This window comes from Rosa rugosa, chromosome 6 (assembly GCF_958449725.1).
Source record: "Rosa rugosa chromosome 6, drRosRugo1.1, whole genome shotgun sequence".
Classification (NCBI taxonomy): Eukaryota; Viridiplantae; Streptophyta; class Magnoliopsida; order Rosales; family Rosaceae; genus Rosa; species Rosa rugosa.
In genome coordinates this window covers 24998436-25020212 of record NC_084825.1, presented here as the reverse complement: position 1 = coordinate 25020212, position 21777 = coordinate 24998436, and the positions used below count along the sequence as shown (strand labels likewise).

The 21777-nt window shown below is 37.3% G+C and overlaps 2 protein-coding genes across 7 annotated transcripts; both read left to right on the top strand.

The window, feature by feature from the left end:
- The first annotated feature begins 575 nt into the window (after nucleotides 1–575).
- LOC133715075 (glycine-rich protein A3-like) lies at nucleotides 576–2626 on the top strand. Its single transcript, XM_062141394.1, has 3 exons — nucleotides 576–708; nucleotides 1264–1603; nucleotides 2146–2626. The coding sequence occupies exons 2-3, from the start codon at nucleotides 1300–1302 to the stop codon at nucleotides 2391–2393; spliced, it is 552 nt and encodes a 183-aa protein (XP_061997378.1). The 5' UTR covers nucleotides 576–708; nucleotides 1264–1299; the 3' UTR covers nucleotides 2394–2626.
- Nucleotides 2627–3882: 1256 nt separating this feature from the next.
- On the top strand, nucleotides 3883–8525 carry LOC133715073 (uncharacterized). 6 transcript variants are annotated; one of them, XM_062141388.1, is made up of 3 exons: nucleotides 3883–4034; nucleotides 7048–7499; nucleotides 8085–8525. In XM_062141388.1, exons 2-3 carry the CDS (start codon nucleotides 7082–7084, stop codon nucleotides 8321–8323), a joined length of 657 nt encoding a protein of 218 aa, XP_061997372.1. In that variant the 5' UTR covers nucleotides 3883–4034; nucleotides 7048–7081; the 3' UTR covers nucleotides 8324–8525. The 6 variants fall into 6 exon arrangements, with proteins under 6 accessions (XP_061997372.1, XP_061997373.1, XP_061997377.1 ...); XM_062141389.1 differs by having other exon boundaries at nucleotides 3892–4034; nucleotides 7058–7499; XM_062141393.1 differs by lacking the exon at nucleotides 3883–4034 and adding an exon at nucleotides 4064–4081 and having other exon boundaries at nucleotides 7058–7499.
- The last annotated feature ends 13252 nt before the right edge of the window (nucleotides 8526–21777 follow it).

Genomic DNA, 21777 nt, shown 5'->3' with positions numbered 1-21777 from the left:
TTTTTATATATATTTTATTTTGGGCAATATGTTCAAAGAAAATTCTTAATTGGTGGATGAAATATAAAGCACACGCGTCTAAGTAACGCGGCTCATTTATTTTCTGTATCAAAGGATAAGATTCTATAGTTATTAATTATTATCCCTTCAAAACGTTTTTGTTATTTTCCTATTGAAGCCATATTACTTTTATTAGTTTGGTTCCTACCAAAACCATTACTACTTCCAAATTTCACCTCCATTTTCTATTTATATAAACAAAAAAAATTCGTTTCAAAAAAAAAAAAAACAAAAAAAATTTTGATCAAATAAAAAACAAGAAGCAAAATTGTAGAAAATTTTACGGAATATAAAAAAAAAAATTGATAAATTGAACAAACATTATATGAGAAAAAATTACATGAAAAGACGACTCGAGTATCAACCGATCATGCAGATTCAACACATAAATTAACGAAGATAGTCAATTTTATGCAAACCAGCAACGAAATTAATAATTTCACATCACTTTTTCCTCCCTTTTTTTTACGAGTTTCTCAAAATTTCACACGCATTTGACGACAAAAAGAAAAAAGGAAAAAGGTGAGTACGCGTTTGCGTGTGTCATTAAAGCCGAGAGGCACAAGGAAAAGCGATTTCTTATTAATAGGAGAAGCAACACAAAGAAACGCTTCAAAACTAAAGAGAGTTGTACCTTCAATCAATTAGGTGAGCAAATTTCCACCTCTTTTCTCTAGTTCTCTGTTTTCATGATCCCCCTTTTTCTTTTCTTTCTTTTGCTTCTGAAACTTGATGTTTGATTGTAGTGAGAATTATTTTTGTGGGTTTTGGGATTTGAAATTTAGTTTTCTGTGTTGCTGAATGAATTGGATGGATTGCAGCCCCTTTCTTTTTCATCATTATCAAACTTAGGCTTTTTATGAACATGGGTTTCTTGTTTGAGTATCAATGCTAAGTTGGTCATGTAGTAACTTGTTGATCCACACAAATTTGGGAACATAATTATTTTTGAAATGGGGTTTTAGGGCTCTGAGTAGTGTAGTTTGGTTCAAGATGATTCTCTTTTTGTTTGAAGTTTTGCAAAGAAGTTACTGCTATTACCTATTTTCAATTTTGATTAAAGAATCTTTACAAGATTGTGTGTTGTTCTTGGTTGAACTGATGAATTAGTAAGGCAGAGTATGATGGGGATTGTTTTGTAGCTGATGGCTGTTTTTGTGTTCATTTCTTTGGTTTGATCTTTTGAATTACAATTTCATGTAGGCATTAGTTTCAAGTTGAAGTAAGAAGAAAGTTGCAATGGATAACAAAGACGATCCTAATGACAAAGACAAAGGGCTATTTTCAAATCTTGCTGGATATGCTACTGGACACTACCCACAGCATGGAGGATCATACCCTCCACAAGGATATGGGTATCCCCCACAAGGATATGGATACCCTCCCGCAGGCGGGTATCCTCCTCAAGGCGGCTATCCTCCGCAGGGTGGGTATCCTCCATCTGGATATCCTCCACAGGGTGGTTATCCTCCATCTGGATATCCTTCCCCTGGCGGATATCCACCAGCCGGGTATCCAGGTCCATCAGCTGCACATCATACAGGTAACTAGTGTCTTGTATTATTACTAGTTTATTTGCTAGTTGTGTTCAGTCTCGGTTGTGCCATTAGTAAAGTTTGATAGTCCTTCCATTGATTACATTGTGGTGTGTATACATTACAAGGGCTGGAGGATCGTATTTTCTCCTATGCTTTGTTTTAGTGACCTCAAAAATAGAATTCGATTGTCTGAAACTTGCCTAGTATCAGGACCTATAGATTAGGACTTTCAGAAGTAGAACCATTGAAAGTTTTGTTTCACCATTCAACATGTGAATTTTGGTTGTTGGTAGAGTACTAGAGTTGCCTGTACCTTTCCACTTGATTTGATAGATCACCAGCATCAGTTAAAACTTTCAGAAAATTATTATTCTTCACCTAAACTTCTTTGCTATTAAAAGTAGCATACGTGCAAAATGTCTCTGATATTACATCTCTCTACTATATGCGGATGAATATAAGCTGTATAGAACCAAAATGTTTTTAGTATAGTATGCTACATTTTGCAATCTTTATTGCAACCTTTTCTGACAAGATAATGTAACAGGGCATGGATCGAACATGGGAGGCCTGCTAGCTGGGGGTGCTGCTGCTGCAGCTGCTGCTTATGGGGCTCACCATCTTGTGCACGGAAGTCACCACGGGGGTTACCATGGCTATGGTCACGGGAAGTTCAAGCATGGCAAACATGGGGGGTTTGGTCATGGGAAATTCAAGCATGGTAAACATGGGTTTGGCCATGGCAAATTTGGCAAGCGATTTGGATTTGGAGGCAAGTTCAAGAAATGGAAGTAATGCAATAGAGCTAATGGTGACTTTGAAATCTAACTCGGTCCACTGAAGATGATGTTATTTTACAATTGGCGTTCTCATAATTACTTCAGATGAGTTGGTTGTTGATTTATTATTGTTCAGAGTTTAGTTTTGCATATTATATATGGCATTCTAGTAGTTTATTTGCTTATGATGTAAGTATGTTTGAGTTCTTCAACTGAATAATATAGAATGACTGACTGTTTGCGTAGAAACCTCTCGTATTTCTTTTCTTTGTATCCAAGTTTTTTCGTTTATACTAGTGCTTTATTGCTCAAGCTTTACGACCTATGCTTACCAGTAGGAATGGTTTGGCAGTATGATGTTTTTGTTAAAGCTAGCAGTAGTTTAGAGCTTGACCTTCAGCAAGGTTGTTGTCCTGAGATTTCTATCAAACCCTTATCCTACACTTTCTTCATGGTGTCAATGCAGTCCAATCAACTGAGCTTGATACCTCAAGCAAGTATCTTCCAATTCAAATACAACCGAGAAACATTATACAAAAGCCTATACGGAAGCTAGTAATCTTGCAAAATTTCAATTCATTTATGAATATGAACTCGAAGTCATCTAAATAAGATACCAGTGGAGAAACACTGCATAAATAATACACATGTATTTAGCAGCCAAGTTCCACTGCTTTGCTATTTATGTATTTTGCTAAACATTCTTTTTTAACATTCCATATCATTCTACAAATTTGGTGTATCAAACACTATTCGATTATACAAATCTAAAGCTTTCCTCTCATATGGTCTTTCCAAATTTCAACTTACTTATCTTCACACCCAAGAGACAGTTCGGGATCCCCTCTACTAGACAAACAGAGCAAGTATTTCTAGTCCATCACATTGTATGAGGTTTAAAGAGTTTAAGAATAACAAATTTAACCTCCCTAGTCTATGCAATATACGGCATCCATCTTTTCATCTCCATCCAAGAGGTTGCCATATGTTGTCCATATACCACACCTTACTCATTTTCATATGAGAGACTGCCCTATATCACAAAGAAGGTCTTCAGTCTGACTGTCTTAGCATGAGATTTGTAAGGATAGCGAATTGCGCATGCATTGGTTAATCGTGTCCGACACAAACTTCTCATATACACCTGACAGTGTCTCGTGTCGAAGGAATTTTAGGTAGGGCAGACGTGTTACGTGGCTGGTATGCCCAGCCAATCGTTGCCCATACAAAGGAGTAGTGGGTGATGTTTTGGATATTTCATTTTAATAAAACATGAGTAGTTTCCAAATACAATTAAGAGACAGAAAAACACGATTAACTAAACGTACCAGCTATGTAACACGTCTTTCCTACCTAAAAATTTCTTGTGTCTCCTGTATGCCAGCCCCGATATCTACTAATTGTTCCACTTCTTGTCCATCTTTCTCCCCATTTTTAACAACTCCACCTATTTAAAGTTTTTTACCTTCTTATCCATTAAAAAAAAAAGGCAGCAGTTTTGCACACGTGTTTGTTTGGGGTATTAAAAGAGAGAAGCAGCCTGCGCATGCAATCTTAACAAGAAAACAAAAACAATACACTTCCTCCTCAAAATTGTCACACAACAGACGGCAACATCTATTTTGGTGATCCACCCAAAAACTCGAACATCATTTTGGTGAGCAATCTCTAACTTTCTTTCCATTCGTTCCCTTGGTTATCTTGGTAATCTCTAATTGCTGTTAACATTTCTCTTCTGGGTTTGTGGATGCATGGCTTTCTGATCTTGTTCTTTTTCCTTGTTTTATTGTTCTCTTTGTTGTTGAATGCAGTGGATCAAATTGCATCTTAACCGCGTTTCCTTTTGTTTTCCTGAAAACTATGCTTTCTATGAACATGGGTTTCTCATTTGAATATCAATGGTGGGTTGGTCATGTAATATGTGACGTGATCGATTACTAATCCTAGAAAAAAAAAAGTTGGTTTTTATTTTTCATTCTGGATTTGTGGTTCTATGGTTTTCTTTTTCTTTGTTATTTTGTTTTTTTGAGAAGACTTTTTCTTTGTTATTGAATGAATGGATGGAAGTCTTTTTTCCCATCTTTGCCAAAACTATGCGTTTCATAGACATGGGTTTCTTTTCTCTCATTGTGATCGTTATCAATTGCACACTTAAAAACAATCTTCTCTAAATTACTTCATGATCTTCAAATTATCATTTGGTCAAATCCTTGCTAATATAAACAGTGTGCAAAACTATCTTAAATAATATTTTTATAATGACAGTATCATGCATGGGTCCATTATAATTTCTATGGCAAGTTTGAAGCTGATGTCGATGTATTGATTAATTTAAAAGTGTGTACTTTCTGCAAATGTTTGGGACAATAGGTAGTAAGGTTCACTTATAAAGGTATATAGAATAGTGTTTTTCGATGGAGTGGTTGCATATCTGGTGAACAAGCTTTTGATGCATTTTAATTTTAGCCTAGTGTAACACCAGATGCATCGCATTTTGATGTAAATATTCGTTGTAAAGACTAAAGGCCATAGAAGAAATAATATTATGGTTACATGGAGCCAAAAATAGACGCCTAATTAATAACTGCCCTTGGAGTAGCTGAACCTGACAACACTGTCTAAGAGAGGAATAGTAGAATAGGATCATTAAACCATCCACAGCCTGCATCAAAAGCATTCCCTAACCCAGTCAAGCTGTCTGCAACCTTGTGTTGTTCTCAGTAAACATGGGAGACAGGAACATTACAATCCTTCCTTCTTCATAATAATCTGACAACTTAAAACGTGTGAATAGTTTGGAGAATTAGGTCAACAGCAATGCCTGAGTCAAGCTACACTTCAGCATTCCTCCTATCAGAATGACAAAATCCCTAGCGATTTTTAAGCCCTTCAGGAGATCACAATGCCCTTCAAAATTTGACCAATTCCAAGGATAACTAAGAACCCCTTCACCCAAACTCTACAATCATTCCTCAGGACTCCACCTTTAGATATGAACCAGAAGTAGAAAGTCTACTTACATCAGTATCAACTTTGAACCTGTCCTTTGCTGGCACATTCCACAGTGCTGCAGAATAAGTCTAGCAGGTTTTGAATCAGCAACCTATTGGTTTTAGTGTAATCACAAAAAAAAAGAAAAAAAAGTGATGAGGTTGTTAGGCTATGTGGGAATATGAAAGGCATCATCAATGATGAGTTTGCACCTCCATGCAAAACAGTGTCAAGGAACACCATAATGTAAAATATTTATAGACATCAAGTTAAGCACCAAACCATTGAAACTCATAGAAAGATGAATTGAGCTCACAGTTTTGGTGAAGAGCAGCCTAAAAGGTGCATTGCATCTTTCAAAAACAGGATCAGTAGACTCACCACCAGTACACATAGGACAGCAATCAGTGGTGGCATTCCTCTATGCATTCTAGATTCATTAGCGAGAAGCCTGGTATCGGACTTTTTAATTATGGAGGGATTAGGTGTTTTCATATTGAGCCCCACTGCCAATCATAATAAATGATCAGAGAAGCGGGTCTGATAAGCATATATTGGAGGTCAAACCCATATACAGCCCCTTTACACTAAAGGAGCCTCCTGTATGAAGACCATTTATTCTTTGGCTGATCTCATCAGGAAGAAGGTTTTTTATCAAATGCAGATCCCATTAATTTCCAGATTTATGCTTCACAAATAGTCAAGGATTTCAAATTTGCAGGAATTGACTGAGCTACAGTCCAGTTATCTTCCGCAAAAGTAATCTTTACCTCAGCCAATATTCCAGTTTAAACCATATGGCAAAAGTTCTGCTCCAAGAATCACTCCCATGTATGGAACAAAGAATTAGAAAGACATAAAATGATTTTCTTTGGCAAGTTATATTGCTAATCATCACTGTCATCTTTGCATTTGTCATACACATGAGCCTGCTCAGCTAATATCCATTTAGGTTCTTTATTATATGACATATCTCCTAGGAAATTTTTCTTTTCAGGTCTTTTCATTTTGCTTCATCCATGTTTGTCGTGATTGATCTCTTAATCTATACCTTCTTTTTAACTAGGCTTCCTTTGGTTATAGGTGCTTGTGGTTTAGGGTGCTTATACTTTTGTAGTGGTCTCTGTTTTATGTATATGTCACTACCACCTAAACATCATCCAGAGCCTATAGACCCAATATTTTCGTAGTACATTGAGTTTTGTCTAATGTATTAGTTAGTCATTCCTATCTTCAATCCAAACACCCTCATCTCCTCTGCATAGATATGTGCTCTTATGTTTTCTTATTTGGCCAGTTGAGTAGTTAAAATTTTTCCCAGGTGGTAGGTCCTTGGAATTTTTCAATATTTGAGGTTGTGTAGCTTGATTCCAAGTCAGGCTCTTTGCATTTAAATTTCTGCAGAACAGTTGTTGCCATGAACTGTAACCTGTTTATTAAAAATCATTTTGATAAAAAGGGCTCGTTTAACAAGTTATAATCATGGTCTCGTAGATTTAATAAATTCCCAGACATATCCTGGATATTTGGTAAGCACATCTCTGTAAAATTCTATGTGTCATTTTTCTTTAGACTTTGTTAAAACAGTAATCTGCCAAGTTAGTGTGAAGTGATTGAGGGTTGCTTTGTGCCTGTTTCTTGTTGTTGCTTCTGTCTCATTGCTTTACCCTGAATCATAGGTTTTTGTAGGCATTAATTTCAAGTTGAAGTAAGATGGGAGGTGGAAAAGACAAAAATAATGATACTACTGACAGAGGGCTACTCTCAAGTCTTGCTGGATTTGCTGCTGGACACAAGCCGCGCCCTGGATCACATTCTCATCAAGGACACGGATATCCCCCACAAGGATATGCACCACCTGGGTACCCTCCTTCTGGCGGGTATCCTCCCTCTGACGGTTACCCTCCCTCTGGCGGATACCCTCCTTCAGATGGCTACCCTCCTCAAAGTGGGTATCCCCCATCTGGAAATCCTCCCCCTATGGGATATCCACCAGCCGGCTATCCTGCCCCTAGTGGATATCCACCAGCCGGCTATCCTGCCCCTAGCGGATATCCACCAGCCGACTATCCTGCCCCTAGCGGATATCCACCAGCTGGTTATCCAGGTCCATCAGCTCCACATAAATCAGGTAATCCAACCTTCCACTTAGTGGTCTTATATAATACAAAGTTAAATATAGAATAGATCGAGTTTGGTTTTAGTCAAGTTATAGTCCTTCCATGGGTTGTACTACGACGGATAGCTCAAAAGGGCAAGACCATGGTGTTTTTTCCTATCATTTGTTTTAGTTTTCTTCTAAGAACCAAATTGCGCGCTGACAACCTTGCTAACAATATTAGGGCTGTCCAGCAACCAAACTTAACAACCACTCAAGCAATCCAATCCAAACCAATGTTTTGTCGTTTGGAATTTGGACGAGATTGTCTCTTTAGTTGATGTGCTTCTAATTTTGGTTTATAGAAGACGTTTCAAGCTTCAACTGAACAAAACCAATGTTGATGACCATTCAATATAATTAGAAGGCTGTTGGTAGAGTAACATATACCATCCCACTTTTGTTTTGGTAAGTAACAAGCACCAGTAAGAGTTTCAGAATATTGTTCTAGGATGTCACTGTGTAGCAACTCACGTAGAATTAAAAGGCCCTCATTGGAGTAAGGGTCAAGGCACCAAATTTTTTTATTGCAATTGAGCTGACTAAAAAGTATTGCAGGGCATGGATCTGGTATGGGAATGGGAGCTATGCTAGCCGGTGGTGCTGCTGCGGCCGCTGCAGGTTATGGGGTTCACCATCTTGTGCATGGTAGTAGTCATGGAAGAGGTTCCCATGGCTTTGGTTTTGGGGGTCACCATGGCTTTGGTCATGGGAAATTTGGAAAGCATCATGGGGGGAAGTTCAAGCATGGGAAATTTGGAAAGCACCATGGGGGAAAGTTCAAGAAATGGAAGTGATTTGCATTGAGATCCAATGTTACTTCCATTGATTCCCTTACACTATAATTGGCGTTTCTATCGTCAGTTCCATCAGGATTCTGTGATTTTTTTTTCATGTCTTTTCAAAACCTACATGATAAATATTTCATTTCTAGTTCTTAATGTTCCTACGATGTAAATATGTTCTGTTCTTTAACCAATATGAAAGTTGTTTCTTTAATCTTCTTGTTTGACGGTATTACGAGCTTATTCTTACAATCCGGCACACAAGTAGGATTTTAGGGTTCAGGCATCAATGATAAGATTGTTCCTTGCCTTCCTCTTTTTGATCTTTCTTAAGATTTGGTTAGATTTGCATATGGACCCTCTTGGAAGCTTGTAAGGTTTGCATTTTTTCTTTTTTCTTTTTTTGGAACTCCAACTTTGTATTATACTCACATTTGCAAAGGCTAAAACACCAAACATATATGACTGGGAAGCTTTTCAAATGCTGTATTACATTTACTCTGCAACAGAAGAATGATTTCAAAAATAATGTCTCCAAACTTTATAATGGACATACAAATGGAGGAACTATTTGTAAGAGAGGTGAGGCATTTCCAGAAAAGAGAGAAACAACTAAATTGGCAAATGGCGATGTTGTCCAGAAATCATGCATTGAGTGTATCCGATACAGAACAGATCGATGAATTAGTTAACTCAAATATTGCTACATGATTCCTTAATTACTATTTTTAAATAAGTTTCGGTAAATTAGATTGATTTCAGCATGTGACAACATTTAAGTTAATACATTAGATCGTAAGTACATTACAATTTATCAACTTATAAAGTTATAATTCATACTAAACATGTATTGGTTTTGAGGGAGAGGAAGATTCCATGTTTAGTAGCCTTTTTTTCTCATTGAACTAGTAAGGTGATGCCTCTTTCATTGGATCCATTTCTGGGTTTTGACTAATATGATTAATGAAGTATACCAATCATCTTAACAGTTACATAGTATATGAAAGTCTTGGTTGTTGGATCACTTACATATGCAAATCCTATGCTTCATGTAAAAGCAAGGATTAACCAACTGATGCAGTCAAAGTCAAGAATCAGCCATTTAAAGAATACAACTTATTGATCACCTACTCTGCAACAAGTTTCCCATGGTTTTTGGGTCTTTGCTCATCTTATTAATTCTTCCTGGCTTTTATGCTATTTTATTTCATTTTCCTAATATATTTTTTTCCCTCTATTTCTGTTTATCCAAAAGACTAGAGGGAAAAATTATACAACTTTTGGGTTTTGCATGTTCTTGCAAGCTGAGTGGTTCAGGTGAGGGTCCATATTGATCCTGCCCTCACATGCAGTACAGTTGTCCTACTGTGCATATCCATTTCAGTTTATTAAATTGTGCTTGTTTTGTTGACTACTTGTGGCCTTGTGGGGGTTTTGGTTTTATTAACTCAACTACAACTTTGGTGGTGACATTCCTACCTGCTAAATAATCAATATTTCTCATGTCCAACAAAAGAAAAATAGTCTAACAGTTTATATCCTTCCACACTCATCAGAATAAGACAGAACAAAATATTGTTACATAATGACAAATTCGGTGCATTAATAAAAAGTATATTAAGTAGATGACTTCAATTTGATTATATGATAAACTATATCGGCTTATAAACATGAATTAATAGAGATTATAGAGAGTTTGTTTATTACTGTAAGGAGTTTGTCGGCTACTTTTGTACCCTGAAACGTCAAACGTTAATGTATTGTAGACTCCTATCATACTTTTGCTTCGATAATAGTACAACTATACAAGAAGATAAGTTGAATTCTTTGATTAATTAAAAGGAAGGAGCAACATTTCATTGTCCAAATAGATAGGATTATCAAAACCAATGACGATGCTTCAATTTTGATGTAGACTTATGAGACCAAAAAGATACTGTTTCTCTTTTTTTTTTTTTGAAGCAAAAGAAATTTATTAATGAATACGATTGAGATCGTACATAAGGGCATCCAGGAGAAGTTCTGGAGCATTTACAAACCACTCATGATTGACATTAGATTCAAAACCATGGCTAGCAAGCCTATGAGCGACAGTATTAGCCTGCCTGGGAACAAACTGTATATAAATACCTGCGTTTGGAGATAACAGGTCCTTAATTTCAGCAATTAAAGCACTGAGTTGAGAGAGATCAACTTGCTCACTGGTGAGAGCTGCTACTGCGATCTGGCAATCACTTTCTATCACTGCACTCGTTACTTGCATGGAGTGTAAGAATTGTACTCCTTGATTCAAAGCCATCAGCTCGGAGTGAAGAGGAGAACTGATATATTCCACCCTATGGACAAAAGCAGCTAGAAAGTGCCCTTGCATATTTCGAAGCACACCCCCTGTACCCCCATAGGGAACTTGAGGTAAATAGGCTCCATCGACATTCAATTTCAACACATCCCCAACAGGGGGTTTCCACTTCTTACTCAACTGGTGCTGGCCTTGAGAAGGAATCCCACACATGTTTGCTTGGAGAAATTCCTCGTACCAAGATAAAGCAGTAGCCACGAGGCAAGAGCTAGTCTGAGAATGATTCTTCCATAAAATTTCATTTCGGTTTCGCCACAGACTCCATAAAAGAATAAGTAGCTTATCAAAGAGGGTTGAAGACAGAGAACTAGCCCTTGCCAACAACCAGTCCTTCCATGGTAAACTAGAGGGAGAGATCACGAAAGGATGGGCACTCCAAATATCTCGGGCTATCAAACAGTCACAGAAAAGATGTTCAAGCGATTCTGCAGCTTGGCAGCACACAACACAATGTACCTCACCGGTATACCCTTTCGCAGTCAATGCCACTCTAGTAGGAAGAAGATTATGAGCAGCACGCCATCCAAAAATGGCCACCTTGTTGGGAACTTTGGCCTTCCACAAAGCCTTCCAAAGCTGAGCATACGGATCTCCATGTGATGTTGAAGCAAAAATGTGGCCAATGGAAAAAGCACGAGCCACCTTCTACGCAGATTTAACGGAAAACCAACCTTTCTTGTCAAACTTCCAAGCAATCTTATCTGCCCCAAAACGTCTACTTAAGGGAATAGTCAAAATATGCATGGCAATATCAGGTGCAAAACATGCATGAACTGCAGCATGGTCCCAGGATCCAGTACTAGGATCGAGCAAGTCAGCAACATATTCAAAAACAGTGTCGGCCGGTCAAGATATTGAGTGGGCTGCAACATTAGGAATCCATTCATCTGTCCATATATTAACAGAGGTTCCATTGCCAATCCTCCAAAAAAGACCAGCTTGTAACGTTGATCTGGCTTCCAGAATACTTCTCCAAGAATAGGATGGTCTATCACCCAAATCAGCTGTAAGAAACAAACCATGAGGGTAGTAGACAGCCTTAAATACACGAGCTACAAGTGATGTAGGTTTGGACAAAAACCTCCACCCTTGTTTTGATAACATGGCTAGGTTATGAGCATAAAGATGTTTAAATCCTAACCCACCCTGCTCCTTTGGAAGGCACATCCTTTCCCACGATCTCCAATGAATCTTTCTTTTTTCATCAGTGCTTCCCCAAAAAAATTGGGCACAGAGTTGCTGGAGGTCGTCACAAAGGGACTTGGGAAGCAAGTAACAATTCATGACATAATTCGGAAGAGCCTGAGCAACAACTTTGAGTAGAAGCTCTTTCCCTCCTGCACTAAGTATCTTAGATCTCCAACTTATCAATTTCTTGGTAAGTCTTTCCTTCAAGTAAGCAAATATGGCTGTTTATTATGCCCCACATGTATTGGCAGACCAAGGTATAACCCATGTTCCTTCACACATTTAACACCAAGAATGGCTGCCAGGTGATTCCTCGACTGCAAACCCACATTACCACTAAACACCACACTAGATTTCTCTAGGTTAATCTTCTGCCCTGAAGCCCTGGCATAAATGGAGAGAATATTCTTAATAGCCTGGCACTCTCTAGCAGAAGCTTCACCAAACAGAAAACTATCATCCGCAAATAACAAGTGGTGGATGGTTGGAGCAGATGGTGACATAGTGATTCCCCTGAGAACCCCATTCTGAACCTTTGAAGAAATTAACGCAGAAAGACCTTCTGCACATAAGATAAACAGATACGGGGAGAGGGGATCCCCCTGCCTGATACCCCTTGTTGGCAAAATAAAACCAGTAGGGTTACCATTAATTAGGATAGAGTAACTTACAGACTTTAGAGTAGCTAAGATAATGTCCACCCAATCTCTGGAGAAGCCAAGTTTTACCAAGACAGCCTCCAAATAGCTCCATTCTAGTCTATCATAGGCCTTAGAAATATCTAGCTTCAGGGAAAAGAAGCCGTCAGCCTGTCTTCGAAGCTTCTTCATAAAATGTGCTACCTCAGTAGCCACGAGAGTATTATCAGAGATGAGACGACCGGGAACAAAAGCACTCTGAAGTGGAGAAACAATGTCTGGAAGAAACTTTTTCAACCTATTAGCCAATACTTTTGAAGCAATCTTGTAGACCACGTTGCAAAGAGCAATTGGACGTAAATCCGATGCTAACTTTGGCTCTTTGATTTTTGGGATCAAGGCAAGGTGGGTGAAATTAGACTCCTGGGAAATCATACCCGTACTGAGTACTTCTCGAACTGCCTTACAAACATCAAATCCCACCACATCCCAAAACTTTTGAAAAAAGCAGGGAGACATACCATCCGGTCCCGGGGATTTTGAAGGGTGCATCTGGAATAAGGCTCGTTTAATCTCATTATCTAAGTAAGGGGCCCGGAGTTCAGCATTCATACTCTCAGTGACTCGAGGTTGAATACAGTCAAGGATCATGTCCGTAGCCAAAGGGTCCGAGTTTTCTGAATGAAAGATAGACTCATAATATCGAACTAGGATATTAGTCACTTCACTTGGTTCGTTGGTCCACTTCCCATCCTCTGCCTCCAAACCTTTGACACGATTTCTGCATCTTCTGTTAGAGGCTCTCCTGTGAAAAAAACTAGTGTTCCGATCACCTTCCCGAAGCCATTGAATTTTGGAGCGTTGCCTCCAATAAGTTTCATTAATTGAAAGCAGTTCATTCAATCGAAATTGGAGAGCTCTCTGTTCGTCAAAATGGGTATCCTGGTGAGCTGTTTTCATTAACTCATCCAACTTAGTTTGAATTAACTTCATCTCAACCTGTCGTTGCTGAAACACTCCTTCATGCCAACTAAGAAGGAGATTACCTATATGATGGATCTTCCTACCAACCTGAGCCATAGACGCCCCAGTAGAAGGCAACATCCAGCCTTTCTTCACAACATTCCCACAGTCAGAGTGAGACAACCACATTTCTTCGAACCGAAATTGTCGAGGAGAGCGTCTCTCCAAAGGCCTCTCAGGATTAACTTCAATAAGTAATGGACAATGGTCAGATCTGCTCAGAGGCAATGTGAGGACTCGGGAAAAAGGGTACAACTCTCTCCATTGTACATTCTGACAAGCTCTATCAAGCCTTTCTTTTGTAAATCGATTTGCCCAGGTAAAGCGGGAACCCACGAATCCCATATCCAGCAAACCACAGTCCACCAAAGCTTGACGAAAACGAGTCATCTGAGCAGCACTACGAGCCGGGCCACCAGATTTGTCAGCCAGACACAGGATTTCATTAAAATCTCCAGCAATAAGCCATGGGAGGTTGATCTGTTCTGCTAGGGTTCTGAGTAGGTTCCATGTTGTATTGCGATTAGCCATTGTAGCTACGCCATATATTCCTGTGAACCGAAACACACCTTCTGATCCAATAGCTCCTACTTCTGCATCAATGTGATTTGCTGAGTAATTCCGGAGACGTACAGGGATTTCATTCCTCCAAAATAATCCCAATCCGCGACAGTCATCTTCTCGTGGTGAGCAAATCACCCCGTCAAAACCTATACGTCTGCGGACGTCGTTAAGCAGGTCTGGCGTAGCTAGGGTTTCTGATAGGAAAACAATACTAGGGTTTTTCTGGCGCACAATATTGACTAAAGCATCTTGAGTCTCAATATTGTTGAGCCCCCGACAATTCCAAGCAAGGATCTTAAAACGCTGCATGGAAAAGCAAGGATAAGAGAGGTCCAGAGATCGGAGTCAGTAGATCCCCGGTGGAGATCGAGGAATCCGCTAGGTTTTACTCTAGGGGCGAGAGGGAGGCTCTCTCTAGGGTTTCTAGAACACTGCATATGAAGGGTATACTGTTTCTCTCTTATTTTGCTAGAGATTAGTTAAAAGAGCAACAAATTAAGCTTAAGTATACCATCTTAGTATTCTCTTGCTTGAAAAGAAAAGATGATATGGATACTTTGAGAAGTTGACAAGAGCCAATGGGATGCTCCTCACATGCATTCTTAATTATTGCCAAATATGGTGTGACATCTTTCTTATTTCTGTGCTCTGCTTTCTAATTTTTTGCTTTTTTGGCCAAGAAAAATCATCTATTAACAAGATTCTCACAACATGATTTGAGGTCTTGTCTTATCATTGGCCATATTCCATTTAAGGCACACAAGGTGATCTAAATATCTTGGGACAAATTAAAGGCGGTAGTTGATATTTTCTTCGAAAATATTTAAATTAAAAACTGATTTTTTATATAAATGATCATTAATAATTTTTCAAATAGGTAAATCATGAATTTAGATTACTAAATTGTAAGCAAATATGTAAAAACTAGTTTGGACCTAAGTATTTTCCCTCCCCAAAGTTTGTGGCCTAATAGAATCTTAAAAAAAATAAAAAATTTGAACTATATATGTGATTTTTTTTTTTTTTTTGAGAATAATAAAAGTCATGTGATGTTAAACTGCTTATGTTGTGAACCTATCATTTTCAAAAAGTAGTTCAACTATCCTACATTTTCAAACAATTGGCGTCAAGTTTTTTCTTTTTTGATCGGGGTGAGGCATCAAATCACCTCGGTTATGTTAGCGAATTAGTAATAAAAAATAATTTAGAAATGACTACTATATTGGGGTAAAAGTTATAAATAGTCTGTATGGTTTGGAGTGATGCTCAAAATTAATTTTGGAATTTAAATTGCAAAATTCATTAATTTTGGTCCAAATGCTATTTTTGACAAAAATTCTCACATGTACAAGAATAAATTTCAATATAAAAAGTAAAAATTAGAAATTAAATAGCATCCAAAAATTGAAATTAAATAAAAAATAGTGTCTCACTAAAAAAATAAGAGGTTGTGGAGTTCTATTTTTTTTTTAATTTCATTCCATAAAATTTCTACATTAATTTTCTTTTGTTTTATTTTTTGATTGAGATGACAAATTTATCCTTACACATAACTTGCACATCAAAAACTTTTTGTCAAAATTAGTTTTTAGACCAACTTTGCAAATTAAGAGGGTAAAATTAAACATTTTACAACCACAATGTTAATATTAATTATCACCCCAAACCAAATGGACCATTATCCTACTATATTTTTGTCTTTTTTTTAAGGAGGGAAAGAAAGTTAGAACTCATGTTTAAAAGGCTTTTACTATATGTTTGTCAAACCGGCTTTTCATGAATATTGAACTGATTTTAGTGCGCTGTCTTTTACTATATTTTTGTCCATTGTCATTTAACTAACTCATTTTTAAAAGGCTTAATGGCTAGATTACCCTCTGAATTTTCTCTTTATTGTCAATTACACACTAACTTATCAAGTTTACACTATAATACGCTAACTTTTTCAAAATTTGCCAATTTATACATTTGGGAAAATTTCGCAAACAGTACACCAAGTAAATGCCACTAATAATTCTTATACATAAAGTTCCAAACCAAACATTTCGGTACACGAAATCTGAAACTCGACCCACTATCAGTACACGACGTCCGTCAATTTTTGACACCAAAATGTCCATTATGCCCTCAGTTTTTTTTTTAATAATTTTTTTTCTGTTATTTTTTTCTATTATTTTTTTTCCTTCTTTTTTTCTGTTATTTTTTTTTCCTTCGTTTTTTCTGTTATTTTTTTCTATTATTTTTTTTCCTTCTTTTTTTTTCTGTTAATTTTTTTTTTTCTGTTATTTTTTTCTATTATTTTTTTTCCTTCGTTTTTTCTGTTATTTTTTTTCCTTCGTTTTTATCTCTTTCTTCTTCCTTCTTCCGGGCTCACTCCCTCGCTTCCAACGCCGCCCTTGCCCTCAAATTGGTGAGATTTATGGTCCTACAGCTTATATTTGTAATTCAGCCAATATTTAGTCATGTGAAAAGAAAGAAAGAGATAAAAACGAAGGAAGAAAAAAAAATAACAGAAAAAATGAAGGAAAAAAATTAATAGAAAAAAATAACAGAAAAAATGAAGGAAAAAAAATAATAGAAAAAAAATAACAGAAAAAACGAAGGAAAAAAAATAACAGAAAAAAAGAAGGAAGAAAAATAATAGAAAAAAATAACAGAAAAAATGAAGGACAAAAAAATAACAGAAAAAACGAAGGAAAAATAATAATAGAAAAAAATAACAGAAAAAATTAAGGAAAAAAAAATTTATTAAAAAAAAAAAGAACTGAGGGCATAATGGACATTTTGGTGGCCAAAATTGACGTCGTGTACTGATAGTGGGTCGAGTTTTAGATTTCGTGTACCGAAATGTTTGGTTTGCAACTTTATGTATAAAAATTATTAGTGGCCTTTACTTTGTGTACTGTTTGTGAAATTTTCCCTATACATTTTTGTAAACTACTGTCAAGTTCGACTGTTAAGTGTTCTCATGTGCCAAACACATGAGGGTGATATAGTTTATTTGTTAATTTTAGAAAAAATTTAAATACACATCACTAATCACTTAATATACACCGGTCACTTAATACACCACCTTTTAAAGTTTTCGTCCTATCATTTTACAAAATACACAACCAAAAGTTGCCCAAACTACCCATAATTCTCATACACCAACATCAATTATCAATCAGTTAACAGATTTTTCTCAACACCATATATGGATCCCATCCTAAAGATGGACGCAGTGGACTACCAAAATCGAACAACATGCAATTTTTGATCCCGCCGATTGCAAGTACGATTAGGGTTTCTCTGTTTTCTTAAAATGGTTTGTTGACTTGGCTTGGTTGGAGATGGATTGGAGTCTTGAAAATGTATGATCAGATTGAAGGACAACTAGAGGCGATTTGTCTTTTGTTCAAAATTTTAGTTGGGATATTCATAGATAGCAGCATATACAATTAATTGGAAGTCTAGTTTGACTAATGATTAGGTACCAGTAGGAGTAAAAAAAAAAACATGAGTATGTCCTTGAGTTTAAGAGGGGATATATTAGATTAATCATGTTTACAATTTCAAGCAATTACTAAGCAACCGATGGAAGGTAATCACTTTAGATATACTTGTGCGGAATATGGTTTTTGGAGGAGGACGATACCAGAATCTAATATAAATGTCGTAATTTGATATAGTTTTTTTTTTTTTTTTTCCAAAAAAAAAATAGTCAACTAATATTGAAGTTTAGCAAAATTACACACAATGACCCGCTCAGTAGAGCTGTCAGATAGAGTCATTATCAAAGTAATTCGACCTTTTTAGGCTAAGAAGCTTAACACACATCCAGGCAAAACACCCTGCATCACTTAAGAGATTATCAAAAGCAAAGATGCTACAAGGGTTACTGGCGACTTTCCTCAATCCAAATGAGCACCTGATGCCAAAATGGCGGCATCCTCCATTGTTTCCTGGTCATGGAATCCTGTTGTCTCCACCTGCACTGCTTCAGATGGAGAAAAACTTGAACTCCCCGACATATCTCCATTCTTTGGAGCCTCAGTCTTCTTAGGTTGCCTTTTCTTCTTTGGTTTGATTAGCTTATCAAATCTAAATTAGTAAAATATCAAAATATTGGTATGTATATTAAGTAATTAAGGCTATGTATATAAAAATTCTCTTTATTTTATTCTATTTTATTTCTTTGTTTATCTGCGAAAAAAATAAAAAATAAAGTCTTTTTTGTCATGAAAGTTAATAATAATTCCTAAGTTTGGATAAGATAATCAGCCTCAAAATGGAGCGAAGTTATTGTTGACAAAAAATAAAAATTGATGGGTAGTGAGATTTTTATACGAAAAGGAAACATAAAATAAAAAATTTAAATTTAAATAAAGAAAATAAAAAATAAATAATGAAAAAGACCAAATTACCCTCACATGTTTGGCATGTGAGAATACATAACGGTGGAACTTGATAAAAGTTAACAAAAATGTGTAAATTGACAAACTTTGGAAAAGTTAGTGTTATTGAGTAAATTGACAATAGAAGGAAAAATATGAGGTAATTCGGCTATTAAGCTTTTTTAAAAACAGTAATCTTAACATGTTCAGTAACTAAACAAGTAAATTATGCTCACAACTCTTGGTTCTAGATCAAACGATAGAAAATAAAACAACTTACACTCAAAAATAATTCTTCCCATTGTTAGATCTAAATCAAATCACAAATGTGCATAATTTTCTTGCTCAATTTTCGAGCAGGTGAACATCACTGTTTCTAAAAAATTTCTAATTTAGTCACTCAATTTAAACCTTTTTTGTCGTTCTATCTAATTTTTCATTTGTAGTTAAGTGGTCCTAAATTCAAATATTTCTTTCTCTTAAGAGAGAGAAGAAAATCCATTTACCTTTCTTTCTCTGGCCAATGAAGTGTCCCCGACACCTCCACTACTTTGACAACGCTTACTCCAGGACAACCCAACAATGGACACGAGGTCCCCTCTGGCCCGTCCGACGACAACGCCGCGAGGGCATGCCGTCGGACCGGGCATAAAACTTGGACGGAAAGACCAACTGCCGCCTAGGGTTTTGAGAGAAAAAAACTTAAGACTGTTATTTTCACTTGATATTTGGATAATAGAAATTGGCATCATGCATTCTTGATGCTTTTAAGTAAAAGTCTACTCTAGGATTGTCCTTTGCCAATAGCTATTTTGACCCCCTTTCCGCTGTTCCCTTTCAAAAACAAGAGAAGGGCGGCCTACCCCAATATTCCAAGCCTCATCGGAGTTAAAAACGAAAAACAACAAAAATGAAAAAGGCAAAATCTTTTGTCCAAAGATTCTCTTGCTTTTGGAACTTAATTTCTTATGGAATTTCCATTTGTTTGTCTTTTAGTTGTTCGATTTTATTCCAATTCTTCATGTCACAATGTTTTTTTTTTTTTTGGTTATCTGGTTTCTCACAAGATACAACATATATAAATTCAGCCGAGTATGTACCTAAAACATGCATTGTAGAGGAGACATAGGTAGAAATTTTACCGTCTCCTTTGTACAACGTATAAGTTTTTGACACGTAAAATTCTAATATTATCTTTATTAATAACTAAAACAACAAAATAAATGATGAAAACTGAATCTTATATAATTAAGCCAATTCTCAGGGAGAATGGTTAAATTTTTGAACTACCTATTTTACCCATGGTTCATTAAAAACTCTATAATTTATAATCTAACACATAAAGGATATATTGGTAATTGAAAATATTGGAAACAAAAAAAAAGAAGCAAAACCTAACGTGGGAGGTGAAAGTGAGGGAGTGGGATAGCATTGTCCAAGGAGTGGGATTTATAACTGCAATAGTCCAAAAAAAAAATTATTTCTACAAAATATTACTAACAAAAAAACTATAACCATTAATTTAGGCATGCAAATTAATTAGGATAAAATAGGAAACAACATCTCTAATATAAACTGAGAAATTTCCCCAAATATAGGATTGGATGTTCGTACACATGATTTACAATTTGGGGCCGTGACCACTTACCCAATTTTAGACTAAAAATTGTCCATTTACTCCGGCAAGAGATTTTTAACCCCATTTACCCAATCTAAATATGAATGACAATGTTACCCTCATTTGAATTAACAAACCCTCAGACTCTCTCTCTGTCTCATCTCCTCTCTCTCTCTCTCTCTCTCTCTCTCTCTCTCTCTCTCTCTCTCTCTCTCTCTCTCTCTCTCTCTCTCTCTCTCTCTCTCTCTCTCTCTTCATTCCTCGACCGAGTTGATTCAGCGAGTCTCAACCTCTCGCTTTCTCCCTCTCTGAAGAGAGATGACAATCACTCGCGGGGATCGGTGGTGTGCAGCAAAGTGGCTGCTGGGATCAGTGGTGCAGGCGTGGGGTTGGGTAGGCTGCACGGACGCTGGGTGGGCGCTGATACAAGAGGGGGGAGCTGAGCCGTCTGTGCTGGCTGTGTGTTGCTGGTGGGTCGTGAGGCCGCTGGGCTCTGCAAGGCGGTGGGCTGTGAGGGTAGGGGGTTGCTGCAGGCGCGGTGAAGCGACTGGGTCTGTTCGACAGCGTCGGTGTGGATCCGGAGACGTGGGTGATCCGGTATGGCAATGGAGTTGTCGTGCGTTGCTGGGTTTGCAGGGGCCGCGCGGGGATGGGCTGCTGTGTCAGTGCTCGGTGCAGCAGCACGTGGTGGACGTGGGGGTAGTGGGCTGTCTTGGATGAGTTGGGTGCCCAAGCGACTGGGTGCCCTTAGCAATTCGATGCTGGAGTCGCCGGAGGAGTGACATGGATTGCTCCGGTTGCTGCATTTTTTTTTTTTTTTTAAGAATTGTTGTTCAGTTCTTTTTTTTGGCAAGGAATAGCATTTTTTTTTTTTTTTGAATGTCTATTGGATTGGAGGCCAATGATCTACTATCTGTTCAACAATGTGAGTAATCTGACATTGCAATGTAACTGTGGGGTTTGTTTGATGGTCTACTGGGGGGCAGTAGACACATTATTGGCCCCCAGTAGACTTTAATACGATGGACATGGATCACTATAGTGTGGTGTTTTGATAAGTTACATGTTGTTTTCTGTGTATTAAAGTCAAATTATCTGTGAATCCTACAAAAAGGTGCATTTTTGGTGGTCTATTGGGAGACAGTAGAGACATTGGACTTTGTATTGGGGGGCAATAATATGATTATTGGGAGGCAATAATATGATTATAAATTGATCAATTGTGCCTGTAGTGTATTCATTTTGGTTTTGGGAGTTCATACAATTCCCTAGACGACAATAATATGATTTTTGGGAGGCAATAATATGATTACTGGGGGGCAATAGTATGATTACTGGGGGGCAATAATATGGTTACTGGATATTATTAGGGACCGGTCGGTGGATTCCGGTCACCGGTCGTCGGATTCCGGTCAGCGTTCGCAGGATTCCGGTCACCGGTTGCCTGATTCCGGTCGCCGGCGCCCTGCCACTGGTCACCAGAGGTCGGCAAGGTGGAGGATGACTTCTCCCTCTAAGTGAAAAAGAAGGAGAGGGCAAAAAAGTCTCAAAAAAAAATAAAAAATAATTAATTGGGTAAAGGGGAAATAATCCCTTAGAGTGTTTTGGGTAAATGGGGTTAAAAAACAGTTGGTGGAGCAAGTGGGCAATTTTTAGCCTAAAATCGGGTAAATGATCATTTTCCCTTACAATTTTGTTTT